The following is an 18,199-nucleotide window of genomic DNA, read 5'->3' on the forward strand; positions in this document are numbered from 1 at the left end:
GTTCTGGCTGGGATGCAGATGGCCCCTACACAGCACTCTTGCTTGCCATCATTACCCCCTTCTTTGCAAAAATGACCTAATCTGACAGGATACTCTTTCCTGCTGAGCCTGGATGTGGCCTCAGAATTCATCTTGTCACCACACTCCAGGTGATGGTTAAACATTTATTGGAACTGCTTTTCCTGGGAGCACAGTCAGGATGGCATGGTAGAGGAGGTTGCCTCTGCCCTGGGCTGTCAGAGGTGGGAGGGGAGAATACAGCATTTCCTGACAGAGGGAGCCACAGACAAAGGCGCAGAGCCAGGAGAGGGTGGCGCTGGGAGACCAGCAGGCAGTCTACTGGGCCAGAGCGTAGTGATCAGAAGAAGCAGGAGGAGGGGAGGTTAAGCTAGACCATGGGCAGACGCTGAGGCATCCTGAACGCTGGACTCGGAAGAGAAGATTGAAACAGGGGGAGCCAGAGAAGAGAAGAAAACACCATCTGAGACTGAGAAAAGAGACGGCCATGGGCAGTAGTGGTGTTCAAACTGGGTTATGAAACCTCTTCCATCAGTTGCAATAAGTATTTCTTATTAAAGGAATTAGAATAGAATTAAAACTGCCACTGTCTATCAAATGTAATAAGAGTCAGAGTGGATCCAAGACGCTTTCATTTCAGGGGCATGTGTGTGTGCTCATGTGTACATGCTCGCATGTGCGTGTCATATTGAAGGTATAGCGAAAAATTTTTAAAACCCTGCTGGAAAGTGTCCAGTGGCAACGAGGAGACATGCTGGGGAGTGACAGCAGCAGTCCACCCATGAGCTCATGGTAATAACCGCAGTAGTAACATTTGCTTCCTCCTCACCATGAGCCCTTAACCTGGGTTGCCGGATTCAGTCCTCACAACATGCCTCTGCAGTGGCTCCTAACGTAATTCCCACTGTGCAGTGAGGAATAGGATTGCAGGGTAATCAGGTAACTCACTCTTTGAGACAACTGCTACGTGGTATGCCCACATCCTAACCACTGTACCATCTGATGGCAAGGACGAGGACAGGATAGAGGAGGAATCAACAGGCCATGGTGAGAGTGTGAAGTAGGAAGGCTGAAAAGAGCCATGAAATACGGCTTTGAAGATTATGCCTGAACAATTCTGGGAATAGAGATGCCATTAGCAGTAACAGTGAAGATAGGAGGGGAAGGACATCTGGGAGGGAGAAATGGGGGAGTCACATTTAGAAAAGTTAAGTTTGAGGCCAATGCCTGCAAACACAGATATGTAGCAGTCAGGGAGGTGGCAGAAAGAGGCGGTGAAGCCTGAGGAACCAATCAGGTGATATGGAAATAAATGGGCAAAGACAGAATCCTGGTGACCATGAACATTTAGGAGATAAGGGAGTCGGGAGAGAAGTTTGACCATCCAGACCAGAGAACTCAGATAGTACTGTGGCGTGGAGTACTTCTCGTGAAGAAAATCGAGAAGAAAGAGAGAGAGTGATGTGTCAGATCCAGCCAAGAGAGGGTGATTTTGTGGAAACAGTTTTAAGTGGGTGCTGGTCTGCAAGCCAGATTGCAAGGGTGGGCGGGGGCATTACTGGATACTTGGTTGAAGTGTTTGACAGTGAGGGAGGTTTGAGAAGCTATGCTGTCTTGAGAGGGAGGGAGATAACTTTTGAGAGAGCCAGGCTGATTCCAGGGCAGGTCTGAGGTTGCCCGGAGAGAAAGATGATTGATGCAAAAATTAATGCACCAGTGGCCTAGAGGAGGCAGCATACCAGGGGAGGAAGCACAAGACAGAGAAAGGGAATGATCGTCTTTGAAAAGGAGCAGAGAAAGCTTAATGGGCAAAGACACAGAGAATCATGAAGACGCAGAGAGGGGAAGCTAAGGGAGCCGTGCCGGTGACTTTGATCTTCTTTGTAACGTAGGAAGTGTCATTGTTTGCCGCAAATGATGGATGGGGCTTAAAGACTTGAAGAGGTGGGAAAGGGTTCAGAACAGCCCTATTGGGACAGCCAAGAAGAGATTTAATTCTTAAAAGCCTTTTTGGCGCATAATACATTTCCATTGGTTAAGACATCATGTAGCTCAGGAGAAGGGACTGGAGGGAAGAACACTGGATGAGGTGTGGGGACATTCAAGTGTCATTTTCTGCTCCTCCATTAGCTAATTAATATATTGGACATGTCACCTGGCCTCTTGCAGCCTGGGCTTCTCCTGCTACAAAGAAAGAGGATTATAACAGATCTTCCATTGTCTCTTTCAGCAGGAACATTCTAAGAGTCTATTAAGTTGCTTACTCGTTAGCAGAGATTGGTTTATCTGATTAAAACCCTTCATTAGCTATAGTCAGAGAGCAGAGCTTTGAGGATTTGAGACCAGGAACAATAAGGAATCGAGCATGTGCATGTATGTGAGCATATGTGTGCATGCAAACAGGTGCTCTTTCTGAGAGTAGATTTTAGCATTTGAGCAGCGGATGGAAAGACTAGCTACACGAGTACAACTTGCTCCACGAGACGGAACCCCAGATGATGAGATGGCATAAAAAGAGGTACAGAAGGATGCCAAAGAGAAGCTGTGCAACTTCCAAGCTTTGCCTGGGGCTGGTCCCAGTCTCCATGTTTCTGTGTTAAAGCCTCGATGCCCAGGAATGAGCTGAGACATGTCACCCATTGTTGGTTCAGAATGTCTATCCTTGGGTAGGAGATTAAGCCTGAGAGGTCATGTTTAATACCTTAAGACCAACCCCACCTTGGTCCTTGACCAAGCAAGTTTAGTCCTGCCTTGTTGATGAACAATGACTCTGCTGAGAACTGGAGGTATGTTTGAAAAAACGATGTTTTAATTTTGCTCTGTTCTGCTCATTTTCATCTAACACTTCATCCACCAAAACCCACACTTCTTCTGACTAGAGGATCAGAGATGCCCCCATCCCCCCATAGCTGTCCAGCACTGCCATGGTGAGTCTTGTGGGCCGGCAACTCCACAGGAGAAGGCTCCAGCATGCCCCTCTTCCTCAAGAGCCCTCAGGCTGCAGCAGTGGGCAGTGTCTTTGCCTGGAGGTACTGTCCTATCTATAACCTGCCCTCCTGTAAAACTGTGGTTCATCCTTTGCGTTCCAACAGCCAAATTTCAGTACACATAGAAGCCAAAGAATCTGGAGATGCTAACAATCGATGAGGAAAAACACCAGCAAAGAGGAGTATGCATATTTGTCTGGGTTTTGTGTGCAGGTCATTAGCAGCACCAAAACATCACCAGGTTTACCAACTGTGAGTACCGGCTGTGTCTATGGAGGCATCATGTGCCCAGGCCACAGAAAATGGTGAAATTCCAGGAGACTGCACAAGCCATAACTAGCAGTGCATATAGATTAAAACTGATGCCCTCAAGTTCAGATGCTTTCAGACCAAGTATTAAAACACAGTGCTCTGCTTCCTCCCAAGGGGAGGCATTGACTCTTCCCCCAAGGCACAAACAGTATAATTTAAGGCTTACCCATACCCTGTCAGTTTCTCAAGAGTCATGATTCACCTTAAGCTGAGTACATTCCAGGAGTGTCTTAACTCCACTGCATGAAGTTATTCAGCCCTTTGAGAGTTATTCAGGGACCTCTAAGGAAATGGAAGTGAGGTAGAAATGCCGATTTAGGTATCTGATTACTGAGATGGTGATGATGGGTGGGAAAACTGAGCTGGATCAAGACCTGACTCTTACCAGCTCTCAGACTGCTTCAGAGTAGATCAGACGCATCTCAAAGAAGCCTCCACCACTCCATTCCATCCCCAAAAAGCAACTTTTGTTCACCTCCTAATTCTTTATCCTAATCAGAAGAATAATTTCCCAGTGCAAAACACTAATTTTGTTTTTAAACACAACTTCACAACTGCCATGTTTTCTCCCAACTCAACACACTGCCTCCAGAAATAACTTTACAACAAAGATTCAGGCAATTCACATGAGGCAAACAAATATAAGATAGCATATAATATTTCTAATCCAATAAAGTTATTTCTTCTCTTAATAGGTTATCAAAATAAATACTCTGCCATCTGTAGCATGTCATACACATTCTGCAGAGTGGTGGCTCTTGGTCCAGCTTTACACCTTCTCAAGCGCAGTACACTCTCTACTGTAACCCCCTTGTATTAGCTAGCACCGCCATAACAACACATCATAGACTGGATAGCTTTTAAAAAGGGCATTTTTTTACTCACAGTGCTGGAGGCTGGAAATCTGAAATCAAGGGGCTGGCAAATTTAATTTCTGGGGAGGGCTCTCTTCTTGGTTTGCAGACAGCTGCCTTCTGTGTCCCCACATGACCTCTTCTCTTGATGTGTGTATGGAGAGAGAGAGATAGAAAACAAACTCTCTGGTGTCTCTTCTTATAAGGACACTAATCCTACCAGATTAGAATTCCATCCTTATGATCTCATTTAACCTTTTTTGGTTTTTTGTTTGTTTGTTTTTGGAAACAGGGTCTTACTCCTATGCCCAGGCTAGAGTGCAGTGGCATAATCACTTGTCATTGCAGCCTTGACTTTCTGGGCTCAGGCAATCCTCCCACCTCAGCCTCCCAAGCAGCTGGGACGATAGGCAAGCACCACCATGCGCAGCTAATTTTTTGTATTTTTTTTTTGTAGAGATGGAGTTTTGCCGTGTTGCCAATAGTGGTCTTGAACTCCTGGGCTCGAACGATCCACCCATCTCGGCCTCCCAAACCTCTGGGATTACACGCATGAGCCACTGCACCCAGACTCTTTAATTTTAACTACTTTCTTAGAGGCCCTGTCTCCAAACACAACCACACTGGATGTTAGGGCTTCAGCACATGAATTTGGGAAGAACACAATCACTCAGTCCATAACGCCCTCTTTCCAGAACAGCAAATCCTAGTGCAGAGTCCCATACACACTCAGTCTCTTCCATGTTATAAATGTGTTTCTGTCCTCTGCAAACCTGAAGTCCCTCTTTAGTGACACGCAGTTCTGAATGAGGTGTTCAGCACCATGACCTTGGTCAGCTTTCAAAGGGGACAACGAGAGGAATGAGAACATTCTCGATTCTTGCTGATGCTCTGGAGTCAAACAGAACCAAGTTAAAACTGTGCCTTAGCCTCTCAGTGATTTGTACCCTTGGGATATTAACTCTCAGAACCTCAGCTGTCCAATATGCAAAAGAGAAATAATCTTACTGATCTCCACCATCGTGATGGGTATAAAAAGATATATAACATCTATTGGCAGAGATTGTGGTGTATGTATCGGGTGTTTAACCACCACTTGCCCCTTTAATTCTCTATTCTCTCTCCTTTTCCTTTACCTATGGTCAACATCTAACTTCAATAATCCGTAGATTCTGTTCTTTCCCCGGAACCTGTGCTAGTCAGGAACATGACTGGGGCTTCGGCCCCGTGTGAATGGTGGCAGTGTTTTCTGACCCAAAATCCAGGAATCCATATGGATGATCTGGCAAGGGCAAGTGGGTTGGGACATGCGAAGTGCGAATTGCTTTGGGATGTTCGGGGCACGTAGTTGGCCTTATATGTGTGAAAGCCTTTTCTGCAAGTCTCCTCCCCTTTCCTCTACATCACTGCCTAAAAATAATGTCACACATAAATTCACTGAGCAAGTATTTAATGAGTAGAAAAGACAAACAAAGACTGAAATGGATTGTTTGGAAGATAAGTTACACTTGCAAATGGCCATAAACAAAAGCTTTCTTCTAAGCTTCTCATTTTGCAAAAGCTATTTAGTTTGTTGGCCAGGTCCTGGGATGGTGTACTCATCAGTAATCAATAAATGGGAAAGTTTTCATCAGACCCTGTCTTTCATGCAGTCTAGGAAAAAGGGGCAGGAGTTGAGAGATGGAGGAAGGTGGAACTGTAGTTTCCAGAGCAGCTCTTAATTGTGTCCTGTTTAGAAGCAATTAGATGCCCTTAATCCTCAAAGATATGGGTACTTGAAGCACTGCCACTTGGACTAAGCGAGCTCTATGAGGGAAAAGTTGTATCTGCCTTGTACCGCAAAGTAGGTGGTCAATTAAGATTTGTTGAATGAGTGGCCTAAAAACTAGTCCACCCAAGATAAATAAATATATATCCACACAAAGACTTATAGGTGAATGTTCATAGCAGCATTCTTCATAGCAGCCCCAAACTGGAAGCAATCTAGATGTCCATCAATAGATGAATGGATAAGCCAAATTTGGTATATCCATACAATGGAATTCTCTTCAGGCATCAAAAGAATGAACTGCTGACACATGCTACAACATGGATAAACCCCAAAGACATGATGTTAAATGAAAGAAGTCAGATGTGAAAGTCTGTATATGTATATGAAATGTTCAGGATATGCAAAGAGACAGAAAACACATTCATGGTTGCCTAGGGTTGAGGGTGGGAACAGGGAGAACTTCAGATGGGCACAAGAACTCATTTCGGCATGATAGAAATGTTCCAAAACGACGCTATGGTAATGGTTTCACAAATCAAATTTGCTAAAACTTACTGAGTCGTGTTGTTAACTGAATTTTATACTATGAGAATTATATCTCAATAAAGCTGTAAACAACTAAAATAACTCTATAGACCTTACTGAGATAGATGTCAGTTGCAAGGCATCATCTCCCATTTCCTGTGCAATTCTATCTCCTTTGCGTTAGAAAGGCTTGGTTCACACGAGCCAGCTGGTGGTCTTTGATACCCGCTCTGGGTCCCTTACCCTAAAGAAAGGACTTGATAATGTGAATGACGAGTTAATGGGTGCAGCACACCAACATAACACATGTATACATATGTAGCAAACCTGCACGTTGTGCACATGTACCCTAGAACTTAAAGTATAATAAAAATAAAATTAAAAAACAAAAATGAAAGAAAGGACTTGAGCACTTTCTAAGGGCAAACTCCCTGGAGACTTTTTCAGAAAGGAGTCAACAAGGGTCCACTTATTCTCGGGGAAGCTCATAAAAGAAACATTATTGATCTCTTGAAAGTTCAAAAGGGCCATTTTATGAGATGAGAATGAATGACTTTCCAATCTTTCTTACTTTTCATTGTAGAAGTGATTTACATTAAGAAAAAGAAAAAGCACCCAATTCATCATTTTCTCAGGCCTAAGCAGTGGACAGTTCATAGGACTAAGGGTGTGCTTTGGTACCCAAATGAGTTGGTAGCTAAACTAGACCTTCAGCTCACCCATTGTGACCTAGACTTTCCTTCTGCTACGCAGACATTGCCTCTAGGTACTACTTCTGTTTGACCAAAGAGTGTGAATCCTTTCTCTCTTTGGTCACAAGCAAAAAGTGTGATTTTGCAGGTGGTGGGGTTTATGCAGTTTTAACAAATTGCCTGACAGCCCTCAGGACACTGAGACAGGGCTAAAATGGAAGCTCACACACAGGCATGGTTACATCTCACCATGCCATGGAGTATATAAAGTACACATGAGAACACTCCCCCTGCATTTGCGCGCGCGCACGCACACACACGTGCTTAACGGAAGCAACTCAGGCAACAGGACTGGGATGAACCCACCTGTCCTCCAGCATTTATGGATGAATTAAATAGCATAAACAGAATTTAGAGGTGACACAGCTTCAGGGAGATGCTTGAATCCACAATTACAGCATCTGTCAGCATAAGCATTGGGCTAGAGTGTATAATCTGCTTTGCATTGCTCCCAGAACTGCTGGCTAAAGTACAAGATTAGAATTTAAGGCACAAGATGATCATAAACAGAGGGATTGTTAGTGGGGAAGGGGTGTTGGAGAGTGAAGGTGAGGGTGACATAAGTAGTATTTCTAGTTGCATACCCATGGTCCCAGGAGCTGTGGCAGTAAACAGTGTGAGGCTAATTTTGGCATTGATTTCCTTGAGGCACTGCCTCTTTCAACTGTGATAAAGGAGTGAAATCAAACAAAGGCAACACTTGACCTGAAATTTTGGAGGTGGGGGGCAGAATTAAACAGAAATTTCCTACACTTAGAAGATTTGAAAGGCTTCTGAAAAGAGATATAGCCTTCCTCATTGTAACTCCTTCTGTCTGAAATCTGTTTGAGCATCAGTAAGCCAGAGCATCAGTAAGCCAGTTCATGGAAAATAACTCTGGAAATGATGTGAAGTGTGGGGTGCACTTCCAATAGTAGAAAATAAATGCATCTGCTAAGCAAAATTGTTGTGTCACTCTACATTTGTTCTTCAACTAACTGTATTACTTTGTTATGGATGTTGTGGTTTGCACTTTCCTAATAAAGTAGGATCAGTCAACATCTGAGTTTGCTCCAGTCCCTTCAGCAAACCTGGCAGTTTCTCCTGTGGCATGTCTAACCAAAGCAAGATGAGGCATTGCAGAGTGACGAGGTGGCAGTGAGTTTCAGTTCTCACCACCATCCTCACTGCCCTGGTCAGGTCATGGGTATTCCTGACCCTGAATTTTGCTCCTATTTTTTACTTTTATGTTCTATCCTCCAAGGCCCAGGCCAACCACCTGCCTCTTCTGATTCTTTTCACTATTATCCCAATGCACACTGACCACACTCTCTGCAGAATTCCTGTTATATAGTCCGAATCTCTATTTTACACGTAATTGTTCTGTAATTCCTTCATGGATCTTTCGTCACTCTGACATAGACAGTCCATTCCTGAAGAATGGTAATCATGCTTTACGCTTATTTATAGACCACCCAAAGCTCTTGGCACAGGGCACATGTTTCACAGCAATTTCCTGTCTGATTGAAAGGCTCTGAGGATACATTGCACTGCACATAGGCCTGTGAGATGTAAAAAGTGCATGCTGTTCATTTTAAGTTAGGTTAAATAAATGAAAGATAAAAACAGTGTGATCCCAATTTTTCAGTTTGGGTGTGTGACTGGGTTTGTGTGTTCATCTGTGCTAGGGGCACAGTTCTGCTGAGAGGGGTGTGTGTATGTGTGTGTGTGTTGCACAGACACAAAAGACTGGGAAAATGCGGCAGCAAATGTCAATTGTGGTATCTCTGGGTGCTAACATCATTAAAAATTGCTTTTTCTTTTTACTATTTAGCAATTTTGTGACGTATGTATAAAGAATACTTTTTATTTATATGAGGTACGACGTGTTTAGCAGTATGAAGAATGAGGTAATGAAACTGATAAGTGATTATTATTATAAAAGACGCAGTATAGTGAAGTGGGAGGTTTGCAATGAATTGGGTTTGGTTGTCTATTATTCTTAATGGGTATATTCCAGTGTTTCCCAAAGTGTATTCCAGAGTACAGTAGTCCCTACCACAGGTGTTACAATTTAAATAATATGGGAAGCAGCCTCCTGGAAATTCACAATATCCATTGGCCCTGAATATTCCTACAGCAAAGGAATCTGTCTGTTCTACTTGGTGTTTTCTAAATCTATCCAAGCGTGGAATCTTTTTTCCTTATAACGCCTGTTAACTGCATTACATTTTGTAAAACGTTGTTCTATTTATAATGTGGTTATTTTCAAATAACAGAGTAGTGAGTTTAGTTCTAAGTGTCTTAATTTTGTTTGTATTTTGTTCGTATTCCTTTGGTTTGAGGATCCAGAGGTTACAAAGTTAGAGAACAACTTCTTTAATCCAAATCCATAGAAACAGTGTAGCAATACCAAATTACATGATTTGATGATTTTCTCCTTCATTGTAAAAGCCATGCAGCCTCACTGCCTAGTTTGCTACGTTTTAAAGCTTAATTTGCTATAATGAAAACATTCAATGAAGAAACATGCTGTGAGCTGAATTTATTCAGCCTCTTTTGGAGTTCATTCTTTCACTGGAAGTTATTACCGTGAAACTGCATTTTATTTTTGTGAACTTTTTTTTCATCTCTACAATCATCTTTTCAGGATGAGTTTTTGACAGTGATGCTAATAGTGACAAACCCCTCTAACCTCCAACACACCTTGCAAATTATCCCGATAATGAACAGCTGCAGATGCTAATTCAAAATGACAGGTAATCCGTGTGTAAATTGAAATGTGCATGCTTCTGTCTGAAACTGCAATTGCATTAAGTTGTGGGAATTCACCGTGAGGAACATCAAGAGATCCTGGTAGGAGGGCATAAGCACACAGATCCCCAAAAAGGCTGGCAATCAATCTTCCTTTTTGTCCTCCACATCTTTCTGCCCTGCAGCCCATGCAGGAACAGACAGCTTGTCAGAAGCTCAGAGGGTGGCAAGACATTTGGTTTTCCAGGGACTTTCCAACTTGGATATGTGAGCACATGAAAAGTAAGAGAAGGACGGAGGTTATTCATAAAGCAAGTAATGAAGCACAATAGGGACAGTGCGAAACAGAATTTGACCCAATAAAGTACATTATCTCTGACTAGCCATGTAATGCTTCGTTTTATCTTTGGCTGAAACAGATACAGCACAGCCGGTGGTTAACGATATTAGTTAACAGCTGAAAACTAGGTTACATTTAATCACAATTTTGCCTCATAGACTCATAATGCTTCAGAAAGTATGATATACAAAACTCAGTTTGTTATTAAAATTATTTTAATTAAGTTTAAACAATGTAGAGAAAGCACATTTGACCCCAATATATTCAGGACTCTTTTCCTCCCCTAGAGTGAAAATGGCCTCTTAGCACTAGTGTGCCTCCATTCAGCTCGGTGCCAGGCACAACATCATTATAAAAGGCAGGTACACTGCCTTCTGGAAATTTGCATCCATCCGTAGTGACACCCGACACAGGCTACAGCTTTGTTTAAATTTCCAGCTGACTGACAGACACGCACACAATCGTGAATGAAAAAGCAAACAGTGGAAAATAACGCCTTTTCACCTTCTTCTGGTCTGCGGAAGCAACACTGCGGCAGAGCCAAACTTTGGGCTGCAGCCTGCTTTCCAGAAATCACATAGCTCTAGAATGGAGTGTCTGTGGCCTTTCACACACCAGCTGCCAGAGGTTGTGGTTTTTAAGTAAAGCTTCGAAGTGGGACTGGAGGCTATCAGCAGGAAGCCAGTTAAAGCAGATAGAAAAGTAAGAGTGGCGAACTCTATTTTTGCCGTACATACAAAATAAGAGGAGAGAGTCTCGGCCAACTGTGCCTTTAAGTAACAGGCCACCTCTGTCAAGGTACTGGGATCTTTTAGAGGTCAAGACCTCGCCCTGTAGGAATCTCCAGCCCCCGGTACTGCCCCGCACCCAGGAGCACGTGAGTACTCGTCAACTGCCATAACTGAGAGTGGAGGTATTTCAGCCGCTCTGTGTGTTCTGGAGAAGTGTTTCCCAAAGCACGCAGATCACCTGAGGAATGCAGGTTCTGATTTGGGGGCCTGGGGTGAGCCCTGAAATTCTGCATTTCCAACAAGTTCCGGAGACGGACTGGGGAGGGTGCTGACGCTGCCCGGCCCACGGACCACACTTGGAGAGTGCAGGTTCTGGAGAATAGGAAAACCTGTGTAAACGTTTTCTATTGCAGCTTGGTGTCACACAGCCGTCCTAGAAGCCGCCCCTGCGCCCGCTATCTCCCGCGGCCCCCAGGTAGCTGGCGGTCACAATGGCTGCAGGGCAGCGCCCTGCTAAGTGCAGGGGTGAAGGTCTGCAGGCCCTGCTAACCACGCCCTTCTCTTCCCCAGGGGAGGAGCGCCCCCGGGACTCCCCGGGCCCGGCGGAGGCCCAGGCGCCGGCCGGGGTGGAGACCGGCGGGAGAGCGAGCCGCCGCTGCTGGACGTGCTCCCGGGCGCAGCTCAAGAAGATCTTCTGGGGCGTGGCGGTCGTGCTGTGCGTGTGCTCCTCGTGGGCGGGCTCCACGCAGCTCGCCAAGCTGACCTTCAGGAAGTTCGACGCGCCCTTCACCCTCACGTGGTTTGCCACCAACTGGAACTTTTTATTCTTCCCGTTGTACTACGTGGGGCACGTCTGCAAGTCCACAGAGAAGCAGTCTGTGAAGCAGAGATACAGGTAAGCGCGTCCTGCACGAGGAGGCCTCCTGACCCGGGGCTGCTCCATCCAGCGCTGACTCTGCAGAGCTGCCCCTGGTGGCAGGCGCTGGGATGAGCCAGTGGGAGCCGGTGGAGAGATGTCGCAGTGAATGCACCTGCTCTCTGAGAGGGGTGGGGAGCCGAATTCTCTCTACCCTGGGTAGTGAACGCCTCCTTCCTCTGCCTCTCTGCCTCCTGCCCCTCAGCCCTGGGACCCCCTTTATATAAAAGCAGGCAGCAATGTCTTCCAGAGACAGCAAGTAGTAGGTTCCCAGAAAGCTTAGAAATGGGAGAACTGTAGCGCAGTTCATGCCTCAGCAAGCTGGGGTGAGGACCGCAAGGCCATGGGGCCAGGCCACTCGGACGCTTCCTGTAGCTGACTTCCCTCACGGAGATGCTTGCTGCAGAGACTTCCTTACTCATCCTCTTTCTGATCCCAAGACATGCCCTGCTTCGGGTATGTAATTGCATGGGTCTGAATATCTCCCGGTGTGATGGTAAAAACCAAAGCAGTGTCTGGACTTTGTTGACTCTATTTTCTCAAATGGAGTCCATTGGAATGACGTTCCTTTCAAAAAGAGGCCAGAAACCCTGACCTCAACCTCTACCTCAGTATGCAGGAGGGCTCATGCAGCCCTCCCCGGGAGTCACATTGTCGGTGTTGACCCATGGCGCTCATCTGTGCCTATGAGAGCATCTGGTGTTTCCCCAAAGTAGAGGCCTTCTGTGGGCCATGTCAAGGGCTGTCTCAAATCAGGCCTAGTCAAAAAAAAAAAAAAAAACAAAAAAAAAAAAACAAAACCAGAAATGAATGCTGGCCAAGGTGACACAGCAGGCCCTGGAAACTCATCTTTTATCAGTCCCAGAGGTGAGGAGAAATTGAGCCTTTAAGAGTCTTCATTCCTTCACCACTGCCTTCGTCCCCACCACACCCCACTAGCCAAACACATACCCCCGTAAGATTGCTATGTCCTGAAGTTCCCCTTAGAAGATACAAGATAACTAAAAACATCATTGGGTCCAAGGAACAAAGAGGTTTGGAAATGGAGGTCTACACCTGGACCAGAATTTCTTTCTGGGAATCTACCATTTTGTCCCTGTAAACGTGTAGCTGGAAGTATGGTGTGATACTTTTTTAATGTTCAGAGGGAATTTGGCCTGGCTCCTTTAAAAGACCTACTTGTAAATCACAGCATGAATTCTGGAGGAGGGGGCTCTGATGGAGCTTGAATAGAATCACATGGCCAGTCTCACAGGTCCCCTTAGTGAAACGGCTTTGGTGCAAAGAATTCTGATCCTCAGGGTTGACCTAACCCAGTGGCTCATGGACCAGCCAGAAATTGCTAAAGAGGCACTTAATGCACCCCCTTCTGAATAGAAGCCAAAAACAGAAGGAAACAAATCATTAGGGCCCAAGATTGTCCCAAAGGCAAGAGTAAAATAGTCCCAGAGAAAAGCTAATATTTAGTAAATGATGTATTTAACAGTTAAGTATCCCTACGTGTATTTAATTTGTAATTAGGCATTTGCCTTTCATTAAAACTGATTAGGATGCTATGCTACTGCCTCTAATGAAATGCTAAAAGTGAGCTTATATGCACTTTCTTGATCAATAATTTTTGGGAGGGAAGATGAAATGCTTCTTTCCTGCTACCTTCAACCACACAGGCTGAAAGAGGCCCCCACAAGTGGTAACACTGGCTGTTGTCCCAAATGCACTCCATGGCTACCACTTACCTGGGGAGAAGACTGTCACCGCCAGCCACTTAGGGTAGGCCTGGCACCATTAAACTATTGTACTGAAAACCACACAGAAGGAATCAAGATCAGTGGTGCTTATGTGGTCAAAGTAGGAAAAAATGAAAGGTCATTGAAGATTAGTTATACATAGAAAAACATCAGCACCTTGGTTTCAACCTATTGTCTTCCCATAAAAAGTGCTCAAAAAGAACCATTAAAACAATCTGGTGACTGCCCTGTTAACTGGCGAACAATGTAAAAGAGGGAGGATAATCCCAACTTTATTAGTGAAACTTGTTAAAACCTTTCCCAATTTCTGTCTTCACATTCTGCTCCAGCTCTTTAAAAAAGTTGTTTTTTTGTTTTGTTTTTTGGTTTTTGTTTGTTTGTTTCTGATTGTAAGCTGTGTTAGCCCCGTGGCTAGGCAGAGCTGCTAATTCACCAGCCAATTATTAGGCGTGTCAATCAAGCCATATACACCATTGGAGGGGTGAAGAGAGATCCTTCCTCAAAAGGAGAGAAACATTTTAACCTTGCAGACCTTCCTTAGGAAATCACAACTCCGTCACAGCTCATATTGGGAGTACTTTAAACAGACTTTAGGATTCTCAGAGATCAAGGAAGGCTGAAATCACATCTTTCATCTTCATGCTTTTATCAAAATTATTGCCAGAGAGATTTTGAGTTGTCTGAGATGAGTCTGTTGGCTAAAGGTGTTCAGCAGGGAGCTGGGAAGAAAAGGAGATGAACAGAGACCTGTTCCACCGAGAGGGGAGCTGGACAGATACAGCAGCTTTTCTTGCAGTTATCAGGAGGCAATCAGATGGAAGCTTCTTTTCTCTAAACCCTCCCCAACTGAGCTGTTTCCCCAGGGTGAATTCAGAGCGGAGGGAGGAAGGCATGTGTTCCCCAGCACAGAGCTCCGCAAACTGCAACTCCCTGTGAGGCTCCCTGGGGTCTTGTTGAAGGCAGACTCTGATTCAGTAGGTCTGGGTGGATCTGAGATTCCACTTTTCTTAGGAACTTCCAGGGAATCCTAGTGCTGCTGGCCCACGGGCTGCACTTTAACTGTAAATGCCCTGGAGTTGTTGAGTCCCAGCTACAGATTTTTTTTTAATGCTGCTGATTTTACCAAATGTTAGAACTAGGACTCACCTCACCATGTAGAACTGATGAGTGAATCCACTGGGCCCCAGAGGATGTTTGAGCTCTGGTCCTCTTCGAGCCCTGGTCTTCTGCCACTCGTGACAGGAGGCTCCGTGGTCAAGTCCTCAAAGCTCTCAGAGCCTCAGATGCCCATTTGTAAATGGGAGGTGATGATATATGCACTGTCTTGCACAAAAGACTGCTGTGTGATCAAATGACACGCTGTACATGAAAGTGCCCTATAAACTGTAACATGTTGTGTAAATGCGAGGAACCAGTACTGTGTTGTGATAGCCTCTGCGGGTTATACTGAAGGCTGTTGCCCGTGCTTTGTTCATTGGCTACCTCATGGTGGCCAATTTAAACTACAAGAGTGTCAACCCTTACGCTGCATGCAAGTGTCAGTCCTGAAGAAATCAACTTGTGGCCCTAGTGGCTTCACAGGGCATAAAAGAACACTGATCAGGGCTTCTCATGACCAGATACTGTTGTCAGGAATTAGACGTGAATGGGCAAACCTCATATGGGTTTTCAGCCCCTGCCTTATAGTCTTCCCAGCAAGCACTCAACCATCCAGGTGTACAATGAGCTGCTTCCTTCTCCAATATGATAAGCAGCCCAACCCTTATCTTCCCTGTTTCTCACTGAAGCTGGCCTCAGGGATGTTCTGAGGAAACAATAGTGCCCAGAACTCAGAGAGGGCTTCAGTCATGAGATGCTGGCGGCTGCTTGGGAACCACAGTCTCCTGGACCACCAGCATCTGGGGGAGGCACAGGGAGGTGTCTATATCAGGTCTGTGTTTGGGAGAGACTGTTGAGCACAGGTGTGATGATACACAGCCTCCTGGCCCCTCTGACCCTGGAACAGGAATGCAGCTTTTCAGATCTGAGAGGTCAGCAGAGCTGGAGCAGATCTGGGGCATTTTCATTCTTGTTCAAAGGTCTTCCAGGAATTTGCAGCAGTAATGACCTGTTTTCAAAAGCAAGTGCTGAGACCTTCTGCTATCACGCGGCTGCCAAAAAAAAGTGAACGGTGCAGTGGTGACAGATGTTTTTCTCTGCCTTTTGTAGTTCCAGGCTTTCTGTAAGCCAGCCAATTGATTCTGCTTCAGATATCTGAGCAACAGTAGAGTCCAGAAAGGGAAAAGGGCAGTTTAGATGCCTTTCATCTTAAACCCTGCAAGGGCTGGGTGTGTGTACCTTGCCACCCAGACTTACGCAGGAACCATATCGGGTCTAGCAGCTGTAACATTCATTGGCCGTTTAAAATCTAAAGAGCAGAGTGGAGCAGTTGCAATCTGGAGCTTTGTTCTGAAAATAGTTACTGTGCATCTTCTCTAGGCAATGCACTAGAACTACAAGATAAATGGACTCTGTCCTCCAGGAGCCCAAAACCTGAAAGGGAGTGAGATAGCCAAACAGGGTGGGGGTGCATGCAAGGTAGCTGAGAGTGGGGGAAGGCCCAGATACATGTGTCCTGGGGCAGGGTACAAAAGTTTCTTAGAAGAAGTTAGGTAGGGCCTGGCGCTGTGGCTAATGTCTGTAATCCCAGCACTTTGGGGGGCTGAGGCGGGCAGATTGATTGAGCCCGGGAGTTCAAGACCAGCCTTGGCAACATGGCAAAACCGTCTCTACTAAAAATACAAAAATTAGCCAGGCGTGATGGTGCACCTGTAGTCCCAGCTACTCAGGGGACTAGGCAGGAGGATCACCTGAGCCTTGGGAGGTTGAGGCTGCAATAAGCAGTGATCAGGCCACTGTGCTCCAGCCTGGGTAACAGTGTGAGACCCTGTGTCCAAAAAAAAAAATAATAAAATGAATAAGTTAGCCAGAAACAATTTATTTAAGGACAAGCAGATGGTTCTCTAGGTGCTGAAGGAGAAGGTCAAGAATATTCTAAGCAGACAGTAGCCTGCATAAAGGACACAGGCTGGACACAGAACACAGAGCTCTTCCCAGGATGTAGGATGTAAGTGGGGTAAGGTGAGAGAGAAGACTAGGCAGTTAGGTGGAGCAGATGCTGGCGAGCCTCCTACGCTATGCTGAGGAGTTTCACTTCCGGTGTGAATATCAGCAGGAGTCATGGAAGCAGTGATCAGATTGGATCTTTCAAAATGCACCTGCTGCCACTCTGTAGAAAATGGAATGAAGGACAAGGCTGGAGGTCAATCCAGGTCAACAAATACTTCCTTGATATCTATGTGGGCACATGCTGTTGTTCTTGACCCTAAGGAACTCACAACTGAGTGGGAGACAGTCTCCTATTAAAAAAAATAAATAAAATAAAATGTAAGGAGGAAGTGGGGCAAGAGCTGAGGGCAGACTGTCTTGGCTGTAGCTTGGGTGTGAGGGACAAGGGCACAGTAGATCTTGGGACTCCAAATTCAGCTGAAGGTCCATTGGGAAGGACTTGGGGTGCCCAATCAAGGAGTTGGGGCTGTATTTGCCAGGCAAGTGGAGCCTCCAGAAGTTTCTGGTATAATCAGCTGCTTTCAAAAGTAGGATTCATGGTACTAATTATGTAACTGGCTGCAGCATATGGTCCCAATTCACATAAGAGGTGGAATGACTGTCAGGTGTTTGTTTGTTGGGGGACAGGATGCCTAGTTCCTGAGCAGTAGCAAGAATTTTGAGTGTGAATCCTGAAGTATTATGAAACTTGTTTGAACTGTCAACTTTTTGAGACTTACGTCACACTCTTCTGTTAATAAAAAGCATTCTAATTGTCACTTTCGCCAAACTCAAGTGTTCTGAAAACATGGGGAATATCTTCTTTCCAGGAAACATACGTACAGTTTTTCAGGCACGATGGTAAATGCTAAGGCATTGCCAAGGGAGCCCCATTTAGCGAATCTCAGCATCTCCTTGCCTTCCTGCTGTCAGGCCTCACATTTCAGAAAGCTGATGTGTTTCTTACCCTGAGCCCCAGGCACATTCCAGCCTGTTGTTCCAGGATCAACAGTTGTTCTTTATAGCATAAGGCCCTTTTGGAAACAAGGTGACAGGGCCCCTCATCCTAGGAGAGAGATAGTACTTCGTTCATTCCATAAAATCTTTCCAGCACCTTCTCTGTCTCAGGTGCTGTTCTAGGAACTGAGGATACAGCAGTGATGAGATCAAGTGGAAATTTCCTTTACCTTCACCCTTCCTCCTACCTTATAGCAGTCTCATTTCTTGTCTGATTTCTTCGTTGTTGTTGTTGTTGTTGTTGTATTAAATAGTTTTTGTAAAGGTGAGGTTTCGCCATGTTGCCCAGGCTAATCTCCTACTCCTGTTCTCAAGCGATCCACTCGCCTTGGCTTCCCAAAGTGCTGGGATTACAGGCATGAGCCACTGCACCCAGCCTTTCCTGTCTGATTTCTAAGAATTATCCAC

At 45.3% G+C, this 18,199-nt stretch overlaps 1 protein-coding gene across 2 annotated transcripts in view; it reads left to right on the plus strand.

Annotated features, from left to right (window-relative positions):
* The window catches only part of SLC35F3 (solute carrier family 35 member F3), a 404,451-nt gene that overhangs the window by 301,225 nt on the left and 85,027 nt on the right, over window positions 1–18,199 (plus strand). For both annotated transcript variants that reach the window (XM_025392151.1, XM_025392161.1), the window contains one exon: window positions 11,594–11,918. In XM_025392151.1, coding sequence (XP_025247936.1) covers window positions 11,594–11,918 — 325 coding nt within the window. The remainder of the gene's footprint in view (window positions 1–11,593; window positions 11,919–18,199) is intronic.

This window comes from Theropithecus gelada, chromosome 1, assembly GCF_003255815.1.
Source record: "Theropithecus gelada isolate Dixy chromosome 1, Tgel_1.0, whole genome shotgun sequence".
Classification (NCBI taxonomy): Eukaryota; Metazoa; Chordata; class Mammalia; order Primates; family Cercopithecidae; genus Theropithecus; species Theropithecus gelada.